At 42.4% G+C, this 20,850-nt stretch overlaps 1 protein-coding gene across 1 annotated transcript in view; it reads left to right on the forward strand.

The window, feature by feature from the left end:
- The window catches only part of LOC137300216 (zinc finger protein Aiolos-like), a 122,485-nt gene that overhangs the window by 57,027 nt on the left and 44,608 nt on the right, over positions 1–20,850 (forward strand). Inside the window, exons 4-5 of the mRNA XM_067969312.1 lie at positions 6,958–7,218; positions 9,182–9,349. Of these exons, the coding sequence (XP_067825413.1) occupies positions 6,958–7,218; positions 9,182–9,349 (429 nt within the window). The remainder of the gene's footprint in view (positions 1–6,957; positions 7,219–9,181; positions 9,350–20,850) is intronic.

The raw sequence follows: 20,850 nt of genomic DNA on the forward strand, positions 1-20,850 counted from the left end.
ACTCGTCTAATATTAGTTTTAAATGCTGACGGTAATTGTCAAAGGGCAAAATTAGCTTTCCTCCTCCTATTTCCTGTCCTCACACTTATTCCTGTGTTCCTGTGTGTTCTGGGCCACCCGCTGCTCTGGAGTTGTGTTTCTGTAGGGTCGGACTAGGGCAGACCATTTTGCTTTTCTCCTGATAGGAAATACAGCATAGGGCTGTATCCAGCACACAGTACATATACGGCTTGTTTCTGGACCAAGCATTGCTGCTCTACAGTGGCACAGTTCATTGGTACACTTTATTGGTGTAGATATTGGCATTAATGTACAGTGTGTCAGTGTACCTAGCACAGTAACATGGTACATTAATAGACTACAGTTAGTGATTGATCTGATCTTATTGTGAAGCAGTGAGAAGTGGAGATTCTTTCTAAAATCAAGTTGAGAAATCAGAGGGGAGAAACCAGGTTGGTTGTTGGCCTCCCCTAGTGGCTGGTTAGCAGCAGCGGCAGAGATCCTGGAGCAGGTTACCTCCCTCCCCTTTCAATAAGCAATGGGAAACTAGGAAAAAGTAAATAATTAAAACTGATGGGAGAATAATGCGATTTATATATAATTATTGTAATGAACATGAAAGTTGCACTTTGATGTAAAGTGCTTTCCATAGGGGTCACTGGCAAGAATGTAGAGAATAATTTTATGTGTGTACCTCACATGACATGATAGGTGTACGCGAGTCAGACCATGCATCAGAAAAGCAGCGTTTTGAGTTTGCCTGCTCAGCTCTTACATGTTGATGCTTCCTTTGTACTTTTTACACCTACGCTTGAGCAGCCAGGCTTTGGCGGGATGGCAGCACAGCTGAGAAGACCGAAAGTCAGGTGCATCCTTTAGCAAACTTCTTCTTATTGAAGTGTGAAGGTCACACACCCTGTAAAGGAGTTACTTGGCTGATTTTCAGGAGAACAAAGATTGTCTCCAATCAGCAGATTTCACTTTAAGATACATCTGATCAGCTGGAATCAGCAACAATTAAACGAGCATCAACTGCGATTTGCCTTCTTACGGGTAAAATTTCCATTTGCACACAGTTCCCCCAGTGCGTACGGATAGATTATACTCGTGTAAATTGACAGAAATGTTTACAATAGTGACTGCATATTAAAAAAATTATTAATTGGTTCTGAGCTGCTTTGGGACGTCCTAATGACGTGATACGATACCATATAGATTCATGTTCTTTCTTTCCATACACACTTCATTCCAGTACTGAGGGAGTACGAGAACGAGGTCCTGTCTGCCCTCTCAGGTGGATGTAAAAGATCCCAGGGCACTATTTTGAAGAAGAGCAGGGGAATTCTCCACGGCGTCCTGGATAATATTTATCCAACAACCAACATCACTAAAACAGATTATCTGGTCATTATCTCATTACTGTTTGTGGGATCTTGCTGTGTGCAAATTGGCTGCCCTGTTTCCTACATTACAATAGTGACTACACTTCAAAAAGTACTTCACTGGCTGTAAAGCGCTTTCGAACGCCCTGAAGCCGTGAAAGATGCTATATAAATGCAAGTTTTTTTTTTACTTTTATTTAATATATTAATACTGTACTTTTAGTTGTTAAAATCATCCAGACTCCAGAGCCATTTAGTTTTAGGAGACAATTCAGTCAACATTTTTGTTGAGTCATGTGGGTCAAGATCTTGACATCCTTCCCTAACACCCTTCTCCTCAGAAAAACTATCCAGATGTTCAAAGCCCAGTTAGTTGTTTTTTTAAATTAAGCTTTCAAGCATGTACATGCGTGTCCATGTTTCCTGTACACTGTGATTGTATGGTACTGGAGGAGAGTACATTGCTACCCCAAAACAAAAGCAAAATACAATGGATGATGGAAATCTGAATTAAAACAGAAAATGTTGGAAACACTCAGCAGGTCAGGCAGCATCTGTGGAGAGAGAAACAGAGGTAACGTTTGAGGTTGATGATCCTTCACCAGAACTGAGAGAATTTAGAGATTTAACAGTTTTTAAGCAAGTGCAGAACCAGGGTAAGGGGGCTGGGGGGATGGGGTTGGTGAGAGAAAAGAACAAAAGGGAAGGCCTGTGATAGGGTGGAGGGCAGGGGTGATTAAATGACAAAAGGGATAATGGTGCAAGGCAAAAGGGGGTGGTAATGGGACAAGTAAAGACACAAACGATGGATCCAAAAGGAGTTGTAAATTGTTACAGCAGAACCATTACCAGCACCTGCTGGTTATGCTCTAAAGTTGATGAACTCGTGTTGAGGCTGGAAGGCTGTAAAGTGCCTGATTGAAAGATGATGTGCTGTTCCATTTTTTCTTTCTTTTATTTAATATTGACGAGGCTCCCGCTGTTTGTGCCTGGTGTCAAGCAGATCACTCAACAGCTTACAACAACAACTTGCATTTATACAGCGAGTTTAACATAGAAAAAAATAGCCAAGCCAGAGAGGAGGTTTGCAGGGGTGAACAAAAATTTGGTCAAAGAGTGGCAATTTAAGGAGGGTCTTAAAGGAGGAGAGGAATATGAGAGGTGGAGGGATTTAGGGAAGGAATTCCAGAGCGTTGGGCCTCAATGCTGAAGGCATGGCCGCCAGTGGTGGGCAAATTGTGAGGTGCACACGCTTATTCCGCCACATTGGTCTGTTGTCTCTTCCTCGGTGCTAGTTTAGTTTTGGGTGAGGGTTTGTTTCTGTAGTTTATTGGGTGATCATTGTAGTGAAGTTACTGAATATTGTACACCTTTAAGAATATAGTATAGAAATTGCAGCACAATACTGCACGATGCAGTGTAGAATAGGGCATGACGCACAGGGATGCTGGAAAAAGGGAAATTCTGAGACTCACTAAAAATATTGAGAGCAACCATGCCTGACCAGATTTGCTAAGAACCATGATCTTGGTCTATTTACGCCAGTGCGAACGTATTTAGATTCAGAGTCCGTACTAGTGAATGGTGCACCTGCCCATCACATTGTAATGATATTCAAATTCAGTATTTCCCGTCATTCAAGGCAGCGCTGCAGGACATCAGGGGAGCTCATCCAGTTCCACAGGCTTTGACCCGATTTTGTTTTTGTGTCTTCAGTCGCCAGCACAGAGGGCACTGGCTCCACTATGCTGCATCAGGCCTCCTTAATCGACTCCCGATGTAGCCTGCCAAATTATGTAAATAACACCAATCCAGAAAATCAGCCAAGGTCAGGGGTGCATCTTTGTGGTGGGCTGGGATTGGTAACTTATAAAGTAATGTTACAATGGCATTTAATTTTAAAATTACAATTGGTAATTATAAAAAAGACAGTTTTGCATTTATATAGCACCATATCATACCACAGAACCATCTTAAAGCACCACAGATGAAATTTAACGCAGAGATGTGTGAAGTGATTCATTTTGGTAGGAAGATGAGGAGAGGCGATATAAACTAAATGATACGATTTTAAAGGGGGTGCAGGAACAGAGAGACCTGGGGGTGCATATATACAAATCTTTGAATCTGGCAGGGCAAGTTGAGAAAAAGCTTGGGGGATCCAGGGCTTTATTAATAGACATGATGTGGAGATGCCGGTCAACACCAACAACAGCCAATCTCCGGAAGCCATCCTACAACTCATGCGCTTCATCCTGGATCACAATGTCTTCACCTTCGATAACCAGTTCTTTACCCAAACACACGGAACAGCCATGGGGACCAAATTCGCACCCCAATACGCCAACATTTTCATGCACAAGTTCGAGCAGGACTTCTTCACTGCACAAGACCTCCAACCAACACTATACACCAGATACATCGACGACATTTTCTTTCTATGGACCCACGGCAAGGAATCACTAAAGAGACTACACGATAACATCAACAAGTTCCATCCCACCATCAAGCTCACCATGGACTACTCCTCAGAATCAGTTTCTTTCTTGGACACACGAATCTCCATCAAAGACGGGCACCTCAGCACCTCACTCTACCGCAAGCCCACGGACAACCTCACGATGCTCCACTTTTCCAGCTTCCACCCTAACCACGTCAAAGAGGCCATCCCCTATGGACAGGCCCTGCGAATACACAGGGTCTGCTCAGACGAGGAGGAACGCGATGGACACCTACAGACGTTGAAAGACGCCCTAGTAAGAACGGGATATGACGCTCGACTCATCGACCGACAGTTCCGACGGGCCACAGCAAAAAATCGCATAGACCTCCTCAGGAGACTAACACGGGACGCAACCAACAGAGTACCCTTTGTCGTCCAGTAATTCCCCGGAGCGGAGAAACTACGCCATGTTCTCCGCAGCCTTCAACATGTCATCAATGAGGACATACACCTCGCTATGGCCATCCCCACACCTCCACTACTCGCCTTTAAACAGCCACCCAACCTCAAACAGACCATCGTTCGCAGCAAATTACCCAGCTTTCAAGAGAACAGCGTCCACGACGCCACACAACCCTGCCACGGTAACCTCTGCAAGACATGCCAGATCATCGACACAGATACCACCATCACACGAGAGGACACCACCCACCAGGTGCATGGTTCATACTCCTGTGACTCGGCCAACGTTGTCTACCTCATACGTTGCAGGAAAGGATGCCCCAGAGCATGGTACATTGGCGAGACCATGCAGACGCTGCGACAACGGATGAACGGACACCGCACAACAATCGCCAAACAGGAGGGTTCCCTCCCAGTCGGGGAACACTTCAGCAGTCAGGGACATTCATCCACCGACCTTCGGGTAAGCGTACTCCAAGGCGGCCTTCGAGACACACGACAACGCAAAATCGTCGAGCAGAAATTGATAGCCAAGTTCCGCACCCATGAGGACGGCCTCAACCGGGATCTTGGGTTCATGTCACGCTACACGTTACCCCACCAGCGAACAAATGTTATCTGTTTTTAATATAATGGGTCATTTGCTGGCTCTCTCTGCCTTCCGGATGTTTCTGCCTCTCTCTGTTTTTTTTCTCTGTTTTTTTCCGTTTGTTTTTTTGTTGAATGTGTATTCGGGGGTTCTGCAGGTGACACCTCTCTGTCTGAACACGGTGATTGCCTTGGCAACGGGCAGTTGCAGGGGCAGTCTGTAAACACCATGTATTGTTCTATATGTATAAATGCGTAGGCTTCAAGGAGCTCCTGAAACATTTACCTGAGGAAGGAGGAAGTCTCCGAAAGCTTGTGAATTTAAAATAAAATTGCTGGACTATAACTTGGTGTTGTAAAATTGTTTACATTTATTAATAGAGGCATAGAGTACAAAAGCGAGGAAGTTATGCTAAACCTTTATAAAACACTGGTTAGGCCCCAGCTGGAGTATTGTGTTCAATTCTGGGCTCCACACTTTAAGAAGGATGTCAAGGCCTTAGAGAGGGTGCAGAAGAGATTTACCAGAATGGTACCAGGGATGAGGGACTTCAGTTATGTGGAGAAGCTGGGATTGTACTCCTTAGAACAGGGAGGGTTGAGGGGAGATTTGATAGAGGTGTTCAAAATCATGAACGTTTTGACAGAGTAAATAAGGAGAAACTGTTTCCAGTGGCAGAAGAGTCGGTAACCAGAGGACACAGATTTAAGGTGATAGGCAAAAGAGCCAGAGGGGACATAAGGAAACATTTTTTTATGCAGCGAGTTGTAATGACCTGGAATTCACTGCCTGAAAGGGTGGTGGATGCAGATTCAGTAATAACTTTCAAAAGTGAATTGGATGAATACCTGAAGGGAAAAAATTTACAGGGCTGTGGGAAAGAACAGGGGAGTGGGACTAATTGGATAGTTCTTTCACAGCCGGCACAGGCATGACGGGCTGAATGGCCTCCTTCTATGCTATACCTACAAAGATACATACAATAAATTACTTTGAAGTGCAGTGACTGTTATGTAGGCAAGCCCCTGCATCTCTGTGTATAATAAAGTCTTAAATGCACAGTTAAGACACACACAGTCCTTTCGGCTCTGGAACGTTGGTTTGAATCCAGCGCAGACCAGTCACTAAAGGTGCTAAGTGAGGTGAGCCTGGCTCAGTCTCCTCAGCTGAGAACACAGCACAAAACTGTCCACAACTTGGCTAAATCGATACTAATTTAGCTAGAAAGCATGCTAGTTGGATATTGTAAAGTATGCACACCAGTGTGATGCAAGGTGCTCTTCTGAGATTGTGGTTGAGGCAGTTTAAAGCTGTACCCGGAGAGTGCTTGAGGCTGACATGAGTTACCAAAAATGGAAACTTGTTCCATCCCACAGCACTGACAGCCTTCACTTTCATTACAACATAAATTCTCTCATTTCCTACCCTTGATGATTCTTAACTACCCTCTGAAGTTGCCTCACAAGCCACTCTGTTGTAACAACACAAGAAGGTGGCCCACCACCATCTTCGCAGGGAAGTAGAGATGGGCAATAAATGCCGGCCTTGCCAGCAATGATCACATCCCAAGAATGAATTTTAAAAATACCCTTGTATACCTGATACCTGCTACCTGACATATTTTGTAAGATGGGGGTAAATTTGACCTAACTTGCCCAACGAGACCCGAGGGAGGAGGTTGGACGGACGCCTGTTTTACACCCCACCCGATTTAACTCTCCATTGAAATCATCGATTTCAAACCAGATCCCAGGAGTGAAAGACCAGAGTCTAATTCACTGCAGCACTCAGTCCTCTTTTGGACAGTTTGTTTTATTGAAAATAAGTAAAATATTCAGAACGGTAAATTTTCCACTTGCACATTTCCGGCATAACCCTCACCGCTGGACACGCACATTAGGAACTCACACTCGCTCAGATTTACAGGCTGTTTGAGTTTTATTGCAATGTTTAATTTGTTTGCATTACTAATTACTGCTAAATTTAACACAGGATAGATGTGAACTGTTTTGTGACATAACAGTTTTTTGTTGAGAAAATTAACATGAATGAGCTAACGAGGCTTGTTGCTTATTGTACAGCAGGTGCGGTAAAGCCCGATTATGATGAAAAAGAGGAAGCTCTTGATCTAAGGGGGGATGGATGTCACGTAGAGGAGTCTGGAGAAACCAACAGCAGCAGCTGCCTGCTGGAAAATGATGGATATGATGGGGATCACTTCAACAATCAGTCAACTTCAGCCGATGGTATTAGAGCGTCTAATGGAAAACTGACATGTGATATCTGTGGATTGTCATGTGTTGGGCCAAATGTCCTCATGGTACACAAGCGAAGCCACACTGGTAATTGGTGTTACTAAATTTACAGTACAAGACAATAATCCATTCAGCATTGTACAGTGGAACCAATTTAAATGCATAACATTTAAACAAATATCACACTTCAGTGTTATTTTAATTAATATGTAATTGTTTTATCTCCTGAACACAGGATTTTTTTTTACCCATATTATTTCTTCACAGGAGCCGTTGATTGCTGGGCTGGGGGTAGGGTCTGAGCCACAGGCTTTTCCACAGGCACTGTCAGTTCAACATCATAACCTTTAATGAAAGATGTGCTTCCTGGCCACGTCACTGCACGATTGGCCAATGGAAGGTGCACTCATTATCAGTGTGATTCCATGACAGATGCTCATTGATGGATAATGTTTGAGCAAATCAGCCAATCGAAGGTGTGCTCTTTGCATTTGTCCTTTCTACAATTGGTCAGTAAGAAGGATGCTTATTGTCAATCCCATTGGCCAATGTTTGTTGCCAGTACCTTGTGCGCAATTGGCCACTGGGAGATACACTCAGTGCCACCATGTGATCACCCAGTGATACGTGTATTACAGCAGAATGTGCACTGTTCATTTTCCCCTTAAATCCATGCCTTTGTATTCTGCTGATTTCAAAGCTACAATCATCCATCTTCTTAATAATCTACTTGATAATCACTGGACAGTTTAAAATCAAGCCAATCAGCATTGTGTCTGAATTCTGGTTTATTTTAGAATAGCTCCATAAATTGAAAATAAATTGCTCCAATAATCAAATTCAGCAGGGAAAATCAATGTGACTCAAATACTTGTAGAAGTCAATGGTGAATTACCGGTTTTCATTTTCATGGTGAGCCCAAGAAACAAGATTCTGCTGCCTGTATCTCTTTACATATTGCTGATAGCAGCACACTTTCTCTCCTTGGATGAGTTGATATGTAGTTTCCACTAATACCTGGCTTTGGTTATTCAGCTACAAAAGGTTTGGAAGTTTGTCAGGAAAGCTAAAACATTTGGAAGCCTTTTTGTTTCAGCCATAACTTTGAAACATTTTTGAGGTCTCAATCTCTTTCCCCCCTCCCCCAATACCTTATCAGTACATCACCATTCACCTGTTACAAGGAGGATGCTGTTTAAATTTCCCTTTCCCATTGAGTATTACATTTGGCACAAGTATTATGAGTTCAGTCGAAGATGAGCCAGGGCTTAGAGGTAACCTGGGTCACACCAGCATGTGTTACAAACAATCAGAATTCTGCCATCTAGCTGTGACTAGGGAACACCTGCAGAATGAATAAGGCCGTCCATAATAGTGCAAAAACATTGTTCTTAAAACCATAGGGCACCATTACTAGCTTTTAGAATAACCCTAGTGCTCACATTATGCTGCTGGCATTATGTAAGATCCTTGGGAAGAATCGGGTTATTTGTTTGTTCCTTCTCTCCACTAAATTGGGCCCCCACTTTAAAGCCCCATTGAAGTTTGAAGAGTTAGAGCCTGTTGGAATGTTGTCTGTCACTAGACATTGACATGAGCCGGATGAGTCACCCATTTACATAGGGCATAAACAGTGTAAGGCAACATGAAATCCTGGCCGAAGGCTACATTCGTTTGTTGAAGTTATAGTCTATGTTGACCAGCAGCAAATGCACGTTCCAGGTCCATCACTAACACACTGGAATATATTTATAAGGGTTAATTTTACAAATTCACATTCCTGGATGAATAGGTGGGAAATCGTGGAGGATGCACGCCCAGAAATGTGAATCGGTAAAAGTACCCCTTTGCTATTGGTCAGTATTCAGCTCCTCTCTTATTCCTGAGTGCCTGTGTTTTTTAAGCTAGACTTTAGTGCAAAGGCACACTGCAGTTTTGTGTTACATTCTGCAACAATATGCCCCAGAAATATTACCTAAATGTTTGTGTATGTAAAATGGGTGATCTCATTAAATCATTAATGGTATCTTCGCATCTCTTGCTTTTGCAGGTGAGCGTCCATTTCACTGTAATCAGTGCGGAGCATCCTTTACTCAGAAAGGAAATCTTTTGCGCCATGCAAAACTTCACACTGGTGAAAAGCCCTTCAAATGTCATCTTTGTAATTATGCCTGTCGACGCAGAGACGCTCTGTCAGGTCACTTGCGCACACATTCCAGTAAGTCAATCGGTGAATTCAATTATTTAGTGTCATCAAAAATTTTGACATTGTTTCAGATCAGCTTCCAAGAAGTATGAGTAAAGGTCATGATTTGCATGCAAGCTTCATTTGAGGAAGTAGACCGGAAGCAGATCGAATAATTTCATAAAATGATGGCTTAAAGATGAAATGTAAAATGTTTGTAACAACCAGTAAGTTTTAGTGATTTTCTTGTTAACATAATTGTCTGCCGTAATTGTTTGCAACATACTAATATAAATTACATTTCTCCACAGTGAAGTAGGACTCATCGAAAGGAACAAGGCAGGAAATTCTGTTTCAATATACCACTATTATTTGAGCTGCCTCTTTTCAGTTTTTATTTTATTTTTCTACAAAAGGTTGTTCTGCTGCAGTAACTCTCACAGCTAACTATTTCTCATGTTTAGAGCTACTTTGAACATTTCAAAAATTACCCACTCATCTCATTATGTTCAAGGTGATATCACATGACATTTATGGATAAGGAATGCCATTCAGTCCATTTTGATTCATCCATCCAGAAAGACCCACAACGTTCCTCCCAATGCAGCATCCAATTGCTTCTGAAACAATTTCAGGGTTTTCACCTCCACCACTCCAACTGAAAGTTGATTCCATGTAATGATCATTCTTCGTGTGAAGAAGAACTTCCTGATATTAGTCCTAAATTTGCCTTTTATTAGTTTGAACCTGTGTCCCCTTGTCCTACTCTTGCAATATAATTTTCCAATTTACCTTTTTCATGCTGTTTCCAGTCTTCTATACCTCTATAAGATCACCATTCAGATGCCTCCTTTCCAGGGTGAAAAGCTCAAATTTCTCAATTCATTCCTCATAACTCAGCCCCTCTAACATTAGGGACCAGCCTCATGGTTCATCACTGCACTTCCTCCAATGCTTGAATTTCTCCCTTATGTCTTGGTGACCAGAACTGGACCCAGTGCAGTGTGACCAGAGCACTGTACACATTGATCATGACATCCGTTGACTTGTATTCTACTGTTTTGGCTCCATAGTTTAACATTCTGTTGGCTTTGTTGGTTGGCTATCTGAGCGTTGAGTCTACTAAAACCTCTAGACCTCTTTCAATTCCATCCTCAGCTACTTCAACACCATTCATGGAGTGTGCATGTCACCCATTTTGTGTTCCTATATGCGGTACTTTTCACATATCTGCATTAAAGTTCATCTGTTATAGTTCTGACCATTTACATATTTTGTCCAACTCATTCTGTAATTTCTGGACTGCCTCCTCCAGTTCCATTGTCTCTCCTAGTTTCGTAACATCTATAAATTTGACTAATTTGCATTGGGTTTTTGAATGTAAGCCATTGATTTAAATTAGGAACACTAGTGATCTCAACACCAACCTTTGGGGCATCCGACACCCCCCACCCTGACGTAGCTCCTCTAACAAGTATCTGTTGCTTTATACTAGCCAGATGATTATCCGTTCCCAAGATTTATCCTGGATCACCACAGCTTTGAGCTTAAGTAGTAGACTTTTCTATGGAACTTTGTCGAGTTGGAAAGAACAATTTGTATCAAATGATACTGGCATTAATACCTAACAGACAATCTGTGTCATATCAATAACCCATCTCTTAACAGACTGTGCCACATCAGTAACCATTGTGTGCTGTTAATGGCCAATCTGTGATGTATCAGTAACCCACTATCATATTACATGCTGTGATCTGTGCCCATCTCATCATCTTCTTCACTTGCCCATTGCTGTACTTATGATCAGTGTGCCAAGGCAAACTTTTTTTCTGATGCTCCCCAATTATACTTGTTGCAAATTGATGTACAACCAGTCTAAAAATCGCTTTAAAGTCATAATGCCCCTTTCCTTGTGTCTAACAGGAAACTTGTAACAAAACTAATGAATTTACCCTATTTGTATTACTCTTTTGGAAATAATTATATCTTTTAACTATATTTATTGTTTCCAAAAATGGCAAATTGTTCAGGATTGCAGTTTAATTAAATTGATATGTTGTAATTGTAACTTTAGGGTTTTATTACCCCATGAATTAAAATCCTAAAACCCTACATGCAGCTCATACAGCTGTATTGGCATCATATTCAGTGTGAAGAACGTTCCTTTGAATAAAACTATAGGTGAAATTAGCTCTTCAACTGACAACTTAGCACAAGAGAGAGAGGTTAGTGTACAGATCCAAACAGAGAGAAAGAAGAGCAGGATAAGTACAAATGAAGTCAGAAACAAAGACAATCAGAGAAGAAGAGATTGAAATTTAACTGGAGAAAACAATGAAAGAGGAAGACAAAAGGAAAGGAATTATTTGTGCAATAAGATAAGAAAAGTGAAAGAAGATTATCAGTGTTAACTGTCTAAATGACCACCCAACCATTCTACAGAGAAGTGGTTTATTTTCTCACAAATATTCCTGGAGCTCAAATATGAGTGACATCACGACTGAAATCATATGGGACTGAACGGCCTACTCCTGTTGCTAAGTTCCTATAATGTTCGTTTATCCACGATGTTCCTATGATGTTCGTATATCCACGATGTTCCTATGATGTTCGTATATCCACGATGTTCCTATGATGTTCATGTATCCACAATGTTTCAATGATGTTCGTATATCCACGATATTCCTACGATGTTCGTATATCCACGATGTTCCTACAATTTGTGGAAATCGGAGTACTTAAATGACTCCTTTGATCAAGCTTCAGTTTGCTGGCAAGAGGTTGTGACCATTTCTCTGTGTTTTTTCTTGTAGAGGTACCAGACACTTTCACAGTTTTGCATGCTGGACAGGAAGAGCCTGAATTCCTGCTAAAGCAGGAATTATCATGGATATGGGAGTAGTTTTGAGTATAAAGTTCGCTTGTGTTATTGACCTCTATAAGACAGGAGAGGAGTGTTGATCACTGGAACAGAGACTTTAATATCTGTTGAGGGTCAAGCAACTCTGAGACAGCAAATGCTTTCAGGGAGGGGCTCTGGCAAGGACAGCAACCATTGGTTAGGGACACTAAACGTCAAACTTATCTGTAAAAGTTTGTTAGTGATTGGCAACATGTAAAATTCCCCAATTACTTTGATTGTCCATGTCATTGATTGCATTTTGACTAATTTGATTGCAGTTAATAATCCTGCCTCTATGTTGCCTTGCTTTGGGCAAGATAGCTTCAGATAACTCCATAGTTGCCATCTACTAGTTTATTATGGTCAGGGGCAGGGTGCTGAAACGGGCATTGGAGACCATGACCATCTCATCGCACATTCCTGACTCAGAGGGTGTCTGATAGTGAACAACGGGCAAGAGCAGAAATGGGAAGAAATAGAAATAAGTTCCCCCTCTCAGAAAATATTCTACACCTCCTGCACACCTGATTAGTGTCTTAGTGGAGCTGCATAAATATGATATATGGAAAAAATAAATGTAGTTGCAAGTTTAATAATGAAGGTGGAGGGAAATACAGTCCAGCTCCAGACCACTTACATCCTGCCCCTGAATCCCATGCAGCTGGTGGGTGTCACAGCTTCGTTGTTGATGCTCTAACTCCATGACCTGGAGACACAGCTGGCTGCGTTGGGGAATTTTTTTTTTATTCGTTCATTGGCGTCGCTGGTGAGGCCAGCATTTATTGCCCATCTTTAATTGCCCTTGAGAAGGTGGTGGTGAGCCGCCTTCTTGAACCGCTGCAGTCCGTGTGGTGACGGTTCTCCCACAGTGCTGTTAGGAAGGGCGTTCCAGGATTTTGACCCAGCGACGATGAAGGAACGGCGATATATTTCCAAGTCGGGATGGTGTGTGACTTGGAGGGGAACATGCAGGTGGTGTTGTTCCCATGTGCCTGCTGCCCTTGTCCTTCTAGGTGGTAGAGGTCGCGGGTTTAGGAGGTGCTGTCGAAGAAGCCTTGGCGAGTTGCTGCAGTGCATCCGTAGATGGTACACACTGCAGCCATGGTGTGCCGATGGTGAAGGGAGTGAATGTTTAGGGTGGTGGATGGGGTGCCAATCAAGCGGGCTGCTTTGTCCTGGATGGTGTCGAGCTTCATGAGTGTAGTTGGAGATGACTCATCCAGGCAAGTGGAGAGTATTCCATCACACTCCTGACTTATGCCTTGTAGATGGTGGAAAGACTTTAGGGAGTCAGGAGGTGAGTCACTCGCTGCAGAATACCCAGCCTCTGACCTGCTCTTGTAGCCACAGTATATATGTGGCTGGTGCAGTTAAGTTTCTGGTCAATGGTGACCCCCAGGATGTAGATGGTGGGGGATTTGGCAATGGTAATGCCGTTGAATGTCAAGGGGAGGTGGTTAGACTCTCTCTTGTTGGAGATGGTCATTGCTTGGCACTTGTCTGGCGTGAATGTTACTTGCCACTTTTCAGCCCAAGCCTGGATGTTGTCCAGGTCTTGCTGCATGCGGGCACGGACTGCTTCATTATCAGAGGGGTTGCGAATGGAACTGAACACTGTGCAGTCATCAGCGAGCATCCCCATTTCTAACCTTATGATGGAGGGAAGGTCATTGATGAAACAGCTGAAGATGGTTGGGCCTAGGACACTGCCCTGAGGAACTCCTGCAGCAACGTCGTGGGGCTAAGATGATTGGCCTTCAATTCACTAATCCATTCAAAACTAAACCAAATCTATTTTAAAAGAGTAATAAACTCGAGACAAATTAAGACAGTGACAATTAAAATTAGAAGTGGAACATTCCTTCAGAATCTTGTCGAAACAGGGCACAATGTAGCAGTGAAAGTCTCATTATTCATGAACTGGAGTAAGGAAAAGGAAAGGTCCACTTTATAGTCCAAATATATTTACGTCATATAATAATGAGACCAAGTAGTTTTAATGTCTGGCTCTCCCTGTTGCTGCCAACTTCTCGGTTTAGCAATTTATAGCTGTTATTATTGATTTATCACTTCATCTGCACAGTGGAAAGTTTCACATTGTCACCTACAATACAAAAGCACATACTGTAATGTGTGGGTAATAAACAATATAACAGAAAGAAACACAAATCAAAAAAGAAAACGTACAGTTACCTCCTCCTTCCCTATTTATGCAACAATATTTCCCTCCTTTTTGCTCCCTGTGACCACACACCATGCATTCCCTGACCCAAGATGATGCTCGTGTCCCGAGACCCTCACCTGTACTGCACTTCAGGAGAAATGTGTAAGACTCCCCTTCCCCTGGGAAAGTATCAAGAGTTAATGATGCACCACATTATGTATTCATCTTATGATTAGAACTGTTACAATTCTTTGCATATTTTCAAAAACTATGAATCATTAAAGTAATATAAAGGTGCAATGCACTTGAATTATTTAAGTAGAAAGAATTATTTATCCTTTCCTTTTGAGGGGCTTTTTTCCATTTTGATTTCACCACTTTTTTTTCTTAATTAAACTTAGAAACAATTATGACAGTATACCGTGCACCTGCCCTGTGTTACCTCTCTACTTGCTATCTCTGAGTGAGTTACACTGACTAACTGACACAAGTTGTGAGACTGTGACAGCTGTCGTGGCACTGCATGTCCGTTAGGCAACAAGATCAAACTGCAGGTGGGCTTTGATGTGCAGCCACAGTTCTCTCAGCCCATCCGTATTGAAAATGGCGTCCTAATGAAGTAGTGAGAGAACCTCCTTTTTAGAGTTTGAAGGGTGGTTGGTAGCAATATTCTGATGACAGAGCACTGATTAACAACGTATCTCATGGAATGCATCTTCCACTGACGTTGAAGGCAGCTATAGTTGAATTTTGCTGCTGTAATTGAGAATATTTCTTTCCCTATTAAAACATGGCAGCTCTGTAGAAAATAAAACCACATGTGTCAGTAGCTGGGGGCATTCTGAATGCAGCTTTCATTAAAGCAGCAAAAACTGCCTTTGAATTGTTTGGTTAAAAATAAAGAAATCTAAAGTCTTCCATTTATATATCACCTTATCACTTTGCACAGACACATCTCAAAGTGTTTCACATGAGGAATTACTCTTCTGGAGCACACTGACAGTTGTGCTGCATTCCCAACTAGCAGTAGTCGAAACCAGACCCATCACACCTGGTCTGGTTTCAAGTCTTATACTGATATTGTTGACCACTAAAAATTGGTTTTGAGCCCATGTCTGAATCTTCTCCACTCCTGTACTGGCTGCTAACGTTTTGCTGCCATTAAGAGCATGACATCTGTAGTGCGCACACATGCTCCGTGTCCTTGTATATCTGGATTATGGCATTGAGTCTTGGTATACTTTGGGCTTCAACTTGAGCTGCTGAGATAAACTGCTTGAAATTAGGGATGTTCTGAGAGCCTCTTTCAGCTCAGAAGCAGTGACCCCTGTGACACCCCACCCCCCTCACTGAGAGAGGTAAAGCACCAGCTCAAAGACATCAGAGTTTAAAAAATAATGTCTTATTTTTTTCCTCCTATTACTTTTCATTCAATGTTGTCAGCCTGCTTCTGCTCTGCAGGCGCCGAATTAATAGAGTCATACAGCACGGATAGAGGCCCTTCGGCCCATTGTGTCCGCGCCGGCCATCAAGCCCTGTCTACTCTAATCCCATATTCCAGCATTTGGTCCGTAGCCTTGTATGCTATGGCATTTCAAGTGCTCATCCAAATGCTTCTTGAATGTTGTGAGGGTTCCTGCCTCCACAACCCTTTCAGGCAGTGAGTTCCAGACTCCAACCACCCTCTGGGTGAAAAAGTTCTTTCTCAAATCCCCTCTAAACCTCCCGCCTTTTACCTTGAATCTATGTCCCCTTGTTATAGAACCCTCAACGAAGGGAAAAAGCTCCTTAGTATCCATCCTATCTGTGCCCCTCATAATTTTGTACACCTCAATCATGTCCCCCCTCAGCCTCCTCTGCTCCAAGGAAAACAAACCCAATCTTCCCAGTCTCTCTTCATAGCTGAAGCGCTCCAGCCCTGGTAACATCCTGGTGAATCTCCTCTGCACCCTCTCCAAAGCGATCACATCCTTCCTGTAGTGTGGCGACCAGAACTGCACACAGTACTCCAGCTGTGGCCTAACCAGTGTTTTATACAGCTCCATCATAACCTCCTTGCTCTTATATTCTATGCCTCGGCTAATAAAGGCAAGTATCCCATATGCCTTCTTTACCACCTTATCTACCTGTTCCGCCGCCTTCAGGGATCTGTGAACTTGCACACCAAGATCCCTCTGACCCTCTGTCTTGCCTAGGGTCCTCCCATTCATTGTGTATTCCCTTGCCTTGTTCGTCCCTCCAAAGTGCATCACCTCGCACTTTTCCGGGTTTAATTCCATTTGCCACTGTTCCGCCCATCTGACCAACCCATCTATATCGTCCTGCAGACTGAGGCTATCCTCCTCGCTATTTACCACCCTACCAATTTTTGTATCATCAGCGAACTTACTGATCATACCTTTTACATTCATATCCAAGTCATTAATGTAGACCACAAACAGCAAGGGACCCAGCACCGATCCCTGTGGTACCCCACTGGCCACAGGCTTCCAGTCACAAAAACAACCTTCGACCATCACCCTCTGCCTTCTGCCACTAAGCCAGTTTTGTATCCAAAGTGCCAAGGCACCCTGGATTCCATGGGCTCGTACCTTCTTGACCAGTCTCCTGTGGGGGACTTTATCGAAGGCCTTACTGAAATCCATGTATACCACATCCACTGCGTTACCCTCATCCACACGCCTAGTCACCCCCTCAAAAAATTCAATCAAATTAGTCAGACATGATCTTCCCTTGACAAAGCCATGTTGACTATCCCTGATTAATCCTTGCTTCTCCAAGTGGAGACTAATTTTGTCCTTCAGAATTTTTTCCAATAATTTTCCTACCACTGATGTTAGGCTCACTGGCCTGTAGTTCCCGGTTTTTCCCTACTCCCCTTCTTGAATAATGGTACTACAATCAGTGACAGGCAAGGGCCACTTGGTGGGCAACACATCAACACAATTACCTGAGCCACATGTAAACTGGCATAGGGACAAACAGATTAGATGGTTAAATGCATGGCTGAAAGAGTGGTGTGAGAAGCAGAGGTTTCAATTCATGGGGCACTGACACCAGTACTGGGGAAAGCGGGAGCTGTTCCGTTGGGATGGGCTTTACTTAAACCAGGCTGGGACCAGTATCTTGGTGAATCGAATAACTAGGTCGGTAGAGGAGGGGGGGAGGGTTCAGGCAGGGGTAATTTTATCAGTCTAAAAAGAAAAGTCAAGGCTGTAGAGCAGAGTAGCGATTTGAGTAAAAACAAGGAGAGTGTGTCAGGAAGGGACAGAGAGTTTAACAAAGGTAATAGAGCATTAGTGAATAAGGTCACATCAGGGAAAAATAATAAAAAATTAAAATTAAAGGCTCTGTATCTGAATGCATGAAGCATTCGTAGCAAGATAGATGAATTAACAGCACAAATAGAGATCAGTGAGCTTGATCTAGTAGCCATTACTGAGACATGGTTGCAAGGTGACCAAGATTGGGAACTAAATATTCCAGGGTACTTGATTTTTAAAGAAGGGAGGTAAAATAGAAAAGAACGCTGGTGGGGGTGATGGGGGTGGGGGGAGCCCTGATAATAAAGGATGAGATAGGACAGAAGTGAGAAAGGATCTTAGCTCAGAAGATCAGGAAGTAGAATCAGTCTGGGTGGAGCTAAGAAATAACAAGGGGCAGAAAACATTGGTGCGAGTAGTTTATAGGCCCCCTAACAGAGGTTATAATGTTGGATAGAGTATAAATCAGGAAATTAGAGGAGCATGTAACAAGGGTAATGCAATAATCGTGGAGGACTTTAATCTTCGTAGAGACCGGGCAAACCAAATTGGCAAAAGTAGTTTGGAGGAAGAGCTCATGGAATGCATTCGAGACAGTTTTCTAGAACAATATGTCGAGGGGAAGCAACTAGGGAACAGGCTATTTTGGATCTAGTATTGTGTAATGAGACAGGATTAATGAGTAATCTTATAATAAAGGATCCTCTGGGGAAGAGTGATCATAATATGATAGAATTTCATATTGAGTTTGAGAGTGATGTAGTTAAGTCCGAAACTAGGGTCTTAAATTTAAACAAGGCCAATTATGTAGGTATGAGGGGCAAGTTGGCTCAGGTAGATTGGGAAATTAGATTGAAAGATATGATGGTAGATAAGCAATAGCGAACATTTAAAGAAATAATTCATAATTCCCAGCGAATATACATACCCTTGAGGAATAAAATCTCCAACCACGGCTAACTAGAGAAGTTAAGGATAGTGTTAGATTAAAAGAAGAGGCTTACAATGTTGCCAAAAAGAGTAGTAATCCTGAGGATTGGGAGGGTTTTAGAAATCAGCAAAGGATAACCAAGAAATTGATAAAGAGGGAGAAAATTGAATATGAGAGTAAACTAGCAAGAAATATAAAAACAGATTGTAAGAGCTTCTACAAGTATATAAAAAGGAAGAGATTAGCAAAAGTAAATATGGATCACTTAGAGGTAGAGACAGGATAAATTATAATGGGGAATAAGGAAATGGCGGAGATGTTAAACAAATATTTTGTATCTGTCTTCACAGTAGAAGACACAAAAAAACACCAGAAATAGTAGGAAACCAAGGGTTTAATGAGAGGGAGGAACTTAAAGTAATTAAGATGAATAAAGAATTTGTAAAAAAAAATTAATGGGACTAAAAGCCTACAAATTCCCTAGACCTGATGACCTATATCCTAGGGTTTTAAAGGAGGTGGCTGCAGAGATAGTGGATGCATTGGTTTTAATCTTCCAGAATTACCTAGATTCTAGAACAGTTCCAGTAGATAGGAAGGTAGCAAATGTAACCCTGCTATTCAAGAAAGGAGGGAGAGAGAAAACAAGGAACTACAGGCCAGATAGCCTGACATCAGTCGTAGGGAAAATGCTAGAATCAATTATTAAGGACGTAGTAACAGGGCACTTGGAAATTCATATGATTAGGCAGAGTCAACACTGTTTTATGAAAGGGAAATTGTGTTTGACAAATCTACTAGAGTTTTTTGAGGATGTAACTAGCAGGGTAGATAAAGGGGAACTAGTGGATGTAATATATTTGGATTTTCAAAAGGCATTCGATAAGGTGCCACAGAAGAGGTTGTTACACCAGATTAGGGATCATGGGATTGTGGTAATATATTAACATGGATTGAAGATTGGTTCACAGACAGAAAACAGAGAGTAGGAATAAATGGGTCATTCTCAGGTTGGTAGTCTGTAACTAGTGGGGTGCCGTAGGGATTGGTGCTTGGGCCTCAACTATTTACAATCTATATTAGTGACTTAGATGAGGTGTAATGTATCCAAGTTTGAAGACAATACAAAGCTAGGTGGGAAAGTAAACTGTGAGGAGGACACAAAGAGTCTGCAAAGGGATATAGACAGGTTAAGTGAGTGGGCAAGAAGGTGGCAGATGGAGTATAATGTGGGGAAATGTGAGCTTATTCACTTTGGTAGGAAGAATAGAAAAACAGAATATTTTTTAAATGGTGAGAAGCTATTAAATGTTGGTGTTCAGAGGGATTTGGGTGTCCTTGTACACGAAACACGGAAAGTTAACATGCATGTACAGCAAGCAATTTGAAAGGCAGATGGTATGTTAGCCTTTATTGCAAGGGGGTTGCAGTAGAAGAGTAAGGAAATCTTACTGCAATTTTACAGGGCTTTGGTGAGACCACATCTGAAGTACTGTGTACAGTTTTGATCTCCTTACCTAAGGAAGGGTATACTTGCCTTAGAGGCGGTGCAGCAAAGGTTCACTAGATTGTTTCCTGGGATGAAAGGGTTGTTCCTTGAGGAAAGATTGAGTAGAATGGGCCTATACTCTCTGGAGTTTAGAAGAATGAGAGGTAATTTCATTGAAACATATAAGATTCTAAGAGGGCTTGACAGGGTAGAGGCTGAGAAGATGTTTCCCTTGGCTGGGGAGTCTGAAACTAGGGGTCATAGTCTCAGGATAAGGGATCGGACATTTAGGACTGAGGAGGAGGAATTTCTTCACTCAGAGGGTGGTGAATCTTTGGAATTCTCTACCCCAGAGGACTATGAATGCTCAGTCGTTGAGTATATTCAAGACTGAGATGGATAGATTTTTGGACTCTAAGGGAATCAAGGGATATGGGGAACAGGCGGGAAAGTGGAGTTGAGGTCGAAGATCAGCCATGATCTTAGTGAATGGTGGCCTACTCCTGCTCCTATTTCTTATGTTCTTATGACGGTGGCAGAGACTGGTCACCTAAAATATTAAATTAAATATACGTGGCAATCTGAGCGAGCACTATCAGGCATAAAAATAAAATACAATATAGGAACAGAGGGGTGAATTTCCACTGGCATTCTCGCAATTGTCCACTGTAAGTTTGGCGGAAAGCCTGGAAAAACAGCATAACCATACTGTCGGCACATTTCCTGTTCTCACCGTGAGCCCATGTTTCCTGGTTCTGGTACGCACGTTGTTGTTATTGTAGAGT

Source organism: Heptranchias perlo, chromosome 30 (assembly GCF_035084215.1).
Source record: "Heptranchias perlo isolate sHepPer1 chromosome 30, sHepPer1.hap1, whole genome shotgun sequence".
Classification (NCBI taxonomy): domain Eukaryota; kingdom Metazoa; phylum Chordata; class Chondrichthyes; order Hexanchiformes; family Hexanchidae; genus Heptranchias; species Heptranchias perlo.